This window comes from Nematolebias whitei, chromosome 8, assembly GCF_014905685.2.
Source record: "Nematolebias whitei isolate Nwh7 chromosome 8, NemWhi1, whole genome shotgun sequence".
Lineage (NCBI taxonomy): Eukaryota > Metazoa > Chordata > Actinopteri > Cyprinodontiformes > Rivulidae > Nematolebias > Nematolebias whitei.
Genome location: NC_056505.1, coordinates 39,042,720 through 39,051,638, shown reverse-complemented (window position 1 = coordinate 39,051,638; position 8,919 = coordinate 39,042,720). Strand labels below are relative to the sequence as shown.

Here is an 8,919-nt window from a genome sequence, read left to right as displayed (position 1 = left end):
TTATTATTATTATTATTATTATTATTATTATTATTATTATTATTATTATTATTATTATTATTATTAAGCTGCAAAAGTGAAGAAACATGCGGCACTTCAAAACCAAAACTAAAAACAGTGGGTCAGACGACCACCCCGCACCACCGCCAGCTGTGGTGCGCATTAGGTTTAGTTTTAGAGATTAATATGTTTATAGATTTTTTTATAGGGTTAGAGATTAATATTTTTTGCGTTTAGTTTGTGAAACAAGGTCAGAGGAAGCTGGTTCTGGTCCGGTCATTGGACCCGGTGTCGCACCATATTCTGTGACCTGCAACAGTGCATGCAACACCGCCCCCTACGGTCACAATATACGGTGGTCACAGAATATGGTGTAACACCGGTTCGCAACGAGCTCCAAACAGTCAGGAAATTGATTCATTTCTGTTTCCTTACGGTAGTTGAACCGGAAGATTCATCTTTAGTGAAATATTTCTATACTATTGATGCATTTCTACCTGTTTGCCAAGACTGGGCCTGCTCCGCTCAGTCCATCTGCTGGGAGGAATCCATTTTGTAGCTTCTACTAGTAGCCCGGTGCGGATCACGTGACACAATGACGTAACTGCGAATACTCAACATGAAATTTAAAAACTCAATAGATGTCCTAGGAAATGACCTGTCGATTACTTGAGTAGTCTGTTAAAGCTCTACTTCAGACACATCATCACCGTATCTGACGCTCTTTTCACCTCTACTACGTTCTTTGCAAACTCTTCCTTCAGGACCACCCTACTCCATTTCTCTTTCTATCCACACCATGGTAAAACAGTTTGAACCCTGCTCCAGTGCTGTGAGCCTTGCTGCCCTTCCACTTGATCTCTTGGACACGTAAAACATCTACTTTCCTTCTTTGCATCATGCCAGCCACTTCTCCACCTTTGCCTGTCATTATGCCTATGTTTAGAGTATTTGTAATGAATCATACTGCTGAAGCTGAACCTTCAGAGTCAACCAACCAATCATCCAGCCAGCCTCTGTCATGGCTATTGTCTGTTTACATTTTAACTTGCTTGAAGCTAAACAGTCTTTGTGTTTGTGTGTTTCTAGTGTCTGAGGAGTGGTAGTACAGGAGTGGCAGTGTTGATTCAAGGACAGGAGTTGACTGTGGCTTGGCTCGGAGACTCCCAAGCATTACTGGTCAGAAGAGGGGAAGTTGTTACACTCATGGACCCCCATAAACCAGAGAGAGAGGTAAAAATGTGACTATCACAAAGAATCTCTGCTGCAAAGAATTTCTAAATGTTTTTTTGTATTTTGAGTTTTGAAATGTCAAGAATAAATCTGGGATTAAAGTTCTTCATCGCCATGACACATTTCTGTTATCTTGAACGTGGCCAGGGCCGAAAAAAATAAAGAACCAGGTATTTTTTGTTATTAAATTAAATCCATCTAATCTAATTATGGCACAGTGATTAAACTGACACAACTTTCAATAAAGAGACCCAGAGCCACAGTTTTAGCCAATCAGCCAAGAGCAGGGCGGGTTGTGCTGTCTGATGTACACTGAGCTCATGTGTGAGGAGGATCATCAACTTGAAGAGAGGCTGCAGGTGAAGGCACCAATCGTTCTACGGGTCCTGTCCTGAGGGAGCAGTGGCTCAGCTGTGAGTCCTTTCTGTCTCGCTCCCCAAACACTCACAGTTTTGCTGCGCTCAGAGCAGAGCTGCAGGACTGACATGTCCAACTTGCACATGTGACCAAACTCTTGATGCTTGGGACAGAGATCCACCACTGGAGCTTATGCAGGATGAGAGGGATGATCCATCCATCCATTATCTTTACCCGCATCTTCCTTTCTGGGTTGTGGGAGTCACTGGTGCCCATGTCCAGCAGTCACTGTGCAAGAGGTGGGGGACACCATGGACATGTCTCCAGTCCATCACACGGACACATAGAGACAAATGAGACAAACGACCATTCACTCTCTCTCTCACCTAGACACAATTTAGAGTTACCAATCAGACTAACATGCATGTTTTTGGTCTGTGGGAGGAAACCAGAGCACCATGCATGCACGGAGAGAACATGCAAACTCCACCCAGAAAGGTCCCCGGCTTAGATTTGAACCGGTGACCTTCTTGCTGAGAGGCAACAGCTCTACCAACTGAGCCACCATGCCACCCAAGGGGGAAGATGCTCTGGTAATTTTTAGGTGTAAAAATTGTGTGTATGTATAATTTGTTTTGTGTTTTTTACCTGAACTCTACAGGATGAGAAGCAGAGAATTGAAGATCTCGGGGGCTGTATTGCCTACATGGGCTGCTGGCGTGTTAATGGCACCTATGCTGTTTCTAGAGCAATTGGTAAGTCATGCAGAACCAATCAGAACAAAGTGACCTATCTTACAATATTGTGTGAAAATATTGTTGAAATTTTACTTTATTTAATGATTCTATCATATACATGAAATAAAGTAAGACATAAAATGTTTGTGATTTCAATATTAGATAAAAATTAGAGTTTAAGATTAATGATGGTGCAATAGTGGGCAGCACGGTGGCGCAACTGGTAGAGCTGCTGCCTCTCAGCGAGCAGGTCCCTGATTCAAACCCCGGTCCAGGGGCCTTTCTGGGTGGAGTTTGCATGTTCTCTCCGTGCATGCGTGGGTTTTCTCCGGGTACTCCGGTTTCCTCCCACAGTCCAAAAACATGCATGTTAGGCTGATTGGTAACTCTAAATTGTCCCTAGGTGTGAGTGAGAGAGTGAATGGTTGTTTGTCTCGTTTGTCTCTATGTGTCCCTGTGATGGACTTGCGACCCATCTAGGGTGTACCCCGCCCCTCGCACAGTGATTGCTGGACATGGGCACCAGCGACCCCCGTGACCCAAAATGGAATAATTGGGTAAAGATAATGGATGGATGGATGGTGCAATATTTTTTAAATGCAAGCACCTATCAGCAGGTGGCGCAGGTGAGCATCCTTAGCCTTTAAATAAGGATCTGCAACCTTAAGAAATAAATGTATATTTTCTAAAAAAAACTGCTTATACAGAACTAAAAAACGTACTTGGCTCTTAAAAACATCCAACTGCTGTTTGCTCTTCAGAGACCTACAGCGAGTCATCCTCCTCCATCTCTGTCCTCTGCATTCTCTGTCCTCACTCCAACTACCTCCATGTCCTCTCTAACTGCATCCATATATCTGCTCTTTGTCTTTTTCCTGGCAGCTGCATTTCTATCATCCTTTACCAATATACCCACTGTCCCTCCTCTAGACATGTCCAAACCACTGTCCCTCCTCTGGACATGTCCAAACCACTGTCCCTCCTCTGGACATGTCCAAACCACTGTCCCTCCTCTGGACATGTCCAAACCATCTCAGTCTTGTCTCTCTTAACTTTATCTCCCAGTTCTTCAACCTGTGCTGTACCTCTGATGATCTCATTCCTATTCTTTTCCATCCTTGTCACTCCTAAGGAGAACCTCAACATCTTCATTTCTGCTACTTCCAGTTTTTAAAATATTTAAATACTGGGTGACTTCAGTCCAGCCTGCCAATGATTTAAAAATAACAAACATGAAAGAGAAGTTTAAAAGTTTTGAAATGACAAGAGGCAATCCTTTTCTATAGAATGATCTATGACAGGTTTTACAACTCAGTCTGCCAGTGACTTCATTTAATATAAAAGTAGATTTGAAATCAGTAAAAACAGAAGAATAACAACAAAACGTGAAATGAGAAATATTTTCATCAGAAGAGATCCTCTTAAAGACGATCTGTGATCTCGGGCAGTCAGTTGAAGAAGCCAATCATTTAGTATTTCTCATGTGCACCGACCATCTGAACTAGTGACGTGTTGGTGGCTTGTAGTGCTAACAAGAGTACCGGTAGTTAGAAAACACGGCAACACGTCATTCCCAAAGGTGGGAAAAAAAAGAAATGTTGGCCTTGAAAATCGTCAATTCAACATAGAGTGGACAGATAAATATTGTATTGAAAGTACTGAAGGCAAGCCGATGTGTCAAACGAGTGCAGCGCTGTGGCAAAGGATTACAACCTGCGGATGCATTTTCTAACCAAACACTGAGGCTTCCACCAGACTTTCCCACCTGCTTCAGACATTCACCTACATAAACTGTTTGTGCTGTCGGTGCAGCTGTCAGCTGTGACACCACGGATGAAATCCCTCCACTGTCATTAAAACAAGTTCTCCTTAACAAAGGAGAGCCTTGCATCTTTTGAACCTGACTGTTCTGCCATTGTCCAGTTGAAGAAGTACAATTTCGCTCATTAGTAATGTGGAGTCTAGATGTCTAGATGGGGGTGAGGGGGTGGGGGGGTTACACTAACACTGTTTATAGTGGAGGTGGTGTGCTGCTGACCTCAGCTTGGGACGTCGGTGGGCAGAGTACTTCGAAGACCTCCTCAATCCCACCAGCATGTCTTCCACTGAGGAAGCGGAGCCTGGGAACTTTGGGTCAGGCTCTCCGATCTCTGGTGCTGAAGTCACTGAGATGGTTAAAAAAACTCCTCTGTGGCAGGGCCCCAGGGGTGGATGAGATTCGCCCGGAGTTCCTTAAGGCTCTGGATGTTGTGCGGTTGTGTTGGCTTACACGACTCTGCAAAACTGCGTGGACATCTGGGGCAGTTCCCCTGGGTTGGCAGACCATGGTGGTGGTCCCCCTATTCAAAAAGAGGGACCATAGAGTGTGCTCCAACTACAGGGGGATCACGCTAATAAGCCTCCCTGGTAAGGTCTACTCAGGGGTTCTGGAGAGGAGGGTCCATCGGATAGTCGAACCTCGGATTCAGGAGCAGCATTGCAGTTTTTGTCTTGGTCTTGGAATACTGGACCAGCTCTACCCCCTCAATAGGATCCTGGAGGCTGCGTGGGAATTTGCCCAACCAGTCCACATGTGCTTCGTGTCCCTCGGGGAACCCTGTGCGGGGTAATGCACATACTCCCATAAAGGAGTACGGGAGTACCTGGTATCCCACATACTCCCAAACAGGAGTATGGGGTGCCAGGCCCTTTGATACGGGCTGTTAGGTCCCTGTATGACCGGTGTCAGAGCTTGGTCCGCATTGCTGGCAGTAAGTCGGGCTCATTCCCGGTTAGAGTTGGACTCTGCCAAGGTTGCCCTTTGTCACCGATTCTGTTCATAACTTTTATGGACAGAATTTCTAGGCGCAGCCAAGGTGTTGAGGGGATCCGTTTTGGTGGCCTTAGGATCGCTTCTCTGTTTTTTTTTTCCAGATGATGTGGTCCTATTGGCTTCATCAAGTCGTGATCTACAGCTTTCGCTGGAGCAGTTCACAGCAGAGTGTGATGCAGCCAAGATGAGGATCAGTGCTTCCAAATCTGAGGCCATGGTCTTGAGCCAGAAAAGGGTAGAGTGCACTCTCTGGGTCTGGGAGAAGGTCCTTCCCCAAGTGGAGGAATTTAAGTATCTTGGGGTCTTGTTCACGAATGAGGGAAAAATGGAGCCAGCTATCGATAGGTGGATAGGTGCGGCATCTACAGTGAAGCGGGCGCTGTACCGGTCTCATGGTGAAGAGCGAGCCAAGTCAAAAGGTGAAGCTCTCAATTTACCGGTCGATCTACGTTCCTACCCTCATCTATGGTCATGAGCTTAGGGTTGTGACCGAAAGAACAAGATCTTGGATACAAGCAGCAGAAATTAGTTTTCTCCGCAGGGTGTCTGGGCTCCCTCAGAGATATGGTGAGAATCTCGGTCATCCAGGAGGGACTCGGAGTAAAGCCACTGCTTCTCCACGTTGAGAGGGGCCAGTTGAGGTGGCTCGGGCATCTGGTTAGGATGCCTCCTGGACTCCTCCCTGGTGAGGAGGCCCAGAGGAAGACCAGGACACGCTGGAGGGACTATGTTTCTCAGTTGGCCTGGGAACGCCTCAGGATTCCTCTGGAGGAGCTGGCCCAAGTGGCTGGGGAGAGGGAAGTCTGGGCCTCCAGGCTGCTACCCCCACGACCCGACCCCGGATAAGTGTAAGAAAATGGATGGATGGAAAATAAATCTTGAAATGCAATTTCTTTTAATTTTACTTTTGGGTTCTGTTTATTGCATTTATGATTCAATGCAGCAAAATAAACTAATTTAAAAGGTAACAGATCATTGTAATACTTAATTTATTTACATAATGACATTAACTGCTGGATGTCCGGCCCCTGAGCTGCTGGCTTTCAGAAACTGTGGCCCCCTGAGCAGTTTAGTTGAATAGCCCTGCTACAAAGGGAGGGTGAAGATTATCTAGTTTTTGTTGCCTTTTTAGGACCTTTTCTGGTATAACCACCTACCTTGTCGGGACAAGAAGTCTTTATTTGACCTAATCAGCCATAATTTGGTGTAATGTTGTTTCTGGGTTAAGGCTAAGATGTCAGTTAAATTTAGGTTAGGGTTAGGCATGCACTAGTAATGATAGTTTAAAGGTCAAGGTTACGCTACAGGAATGGACAGAAGTCAATAAAATGCCCAAATAAAGACAGAAAGACAAACTTCTGTGAGTGTATGTGCGTCAAGGTAAATTCAAAAGCATGAAAACATTATGACCCTGTGTGTGAGAAGAATAGTCCCTCTGCTCTGATGTGCTGCTGACACTTCCATCGGTCCTCCAGGTGACTTTGACCAGAAGCCGTATGTGTCCGGCGATGCAGACTGTTCAACAATCCAGCTGTTGGGGGATGAGGACTACGTGCTGCTGGCGTGTGATGGCTTCTTTGATGCAATCAGACCTTCAGAGGTTCCATGTATGGTTGTGGAAGCACTCCAGCAGACTGGTGCCCCTGAAGAGGGACATGTTCCACAAGAGCTCTTTAAGGAAGGTGTGGGACAGAACGTGGCTCAGAGATTGGTGGGTGAGGCCAAGGCCGCAGGTTCTAGTGATAACATCACTGTGATGGTGGTGTTCCTCCGTCCACCGGATCAGCTGATCGTTCAGCACTGCACCACAGGAACTGTAGAAGATTCTCCACAACATCCTGCTGCCCAGGTACCAAGGAACCAACCGTAGGTGTGACATATTATCTGTGAGGCTGTCTGACGTCCTGGGCACTGATGAGGGCTCACACGAGAACACGGTTGAATGCAGAGTAAGAACTGATTCAGGTCACATCTGAGAATAAATGAAAAAGTTTAATGGATGTTGGAGAGCCCCTCTCAACTCTCTGCAACTCCTCAAACTGGAAAATTCCCCCCAGTGTCTGCTAATAATCACAGATGTAACGAATGAGGGGTCGCAGAGGCAGTCTGATGGGTGGAGTGTGTTTAGGTGGGATTTATTCAACTTGTGTCTTTGCACACACACACACACACACACACACACACACACACACACACACACACTCCCTCTTCTGATTTCTAACTTGCATGTGATCACATCTAACTGCACAGCTTCAGTCCATTTTGCCGTGCACCACCACTGCAGCCTCGGAGCTCACTTGAACCTGGACAGAGCTGGTTAGTTTTATCAGCAGCACAGATCTGGCAAATTAATTTTATGGATTGACTTATTGGACTTTAATGCTAATGTTTCCCCTCACCACTATTTCTGCTCCTGGACGTAGAAATTTTTAGTTTTTTGTAAGTCAACGTCTATTTGTTGACTTGTTCTCATTGACAGAGTTGATCTGGTCTGAACACTGGACTTCAGGTGGAACCAAAAAAAAAATCAAAGTGGGCATGTCATGGTTTTTTCAGTGCCTCTTCTAATTTATAATACATGTGAGGGTTTTACTATGCTTTTTACTGTAATTATTGATTACCTGAAATTATGGTAATAAGGGGATTTGTATTTGATTTAAATTCATGGTTGGAGAGTTTTAATCAATACTTGTTGCACAATTTATTTTTGCAAATAAATTTGGAAACTTCTTCTAAAAGTTGTTTCCAGTTAAGGCTGGGGAAATATGGGCGTGGGTGGTGCTGCAGCACCTCATGATGGATGCTACTGAACTTGCATGTACATGCAAAAACAAGGAATTAATTAATACTAACAAAACAAACTTGTAATAATCAGTGTTACATGTGTTTAAATTCCAATCCTGTTTTGTTACAAATGAGTTTGGGACACTTAAAAAAAACATTTAGTTTTAACTTGTGACCCATCTTATGTGGAAGTGCTCGGCGTTGTTAGTTTGTTCACAAAACCCTTTGAGGTGTTGTCGTACCAGCAGCTCCACAGATGCAGATGGACCAGGCCTGGGCCCGTATGAGATTCTAACAGTATCAACCGTGAGCAAAAACACAGTTTTATGGTATTAAAACAACCATTAAATGTGTTTTTTATTACTTTTATTTAAAAACTGAAATGCATTTTTTTAACTACTGCTGCCTCAGTAACATTACATTGTTTTATAATTATAATATGGGTATAACTGTAAAAATACTTACCGTAATTTCTGGACTATTGAGCGCACCTGAGTATAATATATATATTTTGTACATATATAGGCGGCGCTTGTCTATAAGCCGCAGGCGTCCACGTTGTAATGAGTTATTTACACAGAAAGATTTTTAAACTTTTAATTAAACGCATACTGGTAACGTATACAAATACGTACAGTACCGTAAATGTTGTTTTCTGAACAGTAGCTGTAGCACAACTGGTTAAAAAAATTAATAATACAGTAGCCTACCAGGAAGTCACTGAATCTTCATCTTCCTCCTGCTCTGCTGTCAGGATCCACCGGCAGACTTGAGCTAATGTTGCTCTGTGCATGCAACCTGCAGCCTGCTGTCTATAGTTTGGGTTCTGATGTGCTAATTACTCTTGTAGCTTGTTGCAAACATTTGTTTTAAAACAGTGTTAGCTTGAAAAGAGCGTCACTTCTAACAGACCAGCCATGACTGTTATACATTAGATAAAATGTAAAACTGATTTATTTTTCTTATCATTAAAAGCTCTGAGGAAATCCTTCATCT

At 44.2% G+C, this 8,919-nt stretch overlaps 1 protein-coding gene across 1 annotated transcript in view; it reads left to right on the top strand.

The window, feature by feature from the left end:
- ppm1f (protein phosphatase, Mg2+/Mn2+ dependent, 1F) overlaps positions 1 to 7,494 on the top strand; it is a 16,604-nt gene extending 9,110 nt beyond the window's left edge. The window contains exons 4-6 of the mRNA XM_037680734.1: positions 1,090 to 1,233; positions 2,252 to 2,345; positions 6,615 to 7,494. Coding sequence (XP_037536662.1) covers positions 1,090 to 1,233; positions 2,252 to 2,345; positions 6,615 to 7,009 — 633 coding nt within the window. The 3' untranslated portion in view covers positions 7,010 to 7,494. The remainder of the gene's footprint in view (positions 1 to 1,089; positions 1,234 to 2,251; positions 2,346 to 6,614) is intronic.
- Positions 7,495 to 8,919: the final 1,425 nt, after the last annotated feature.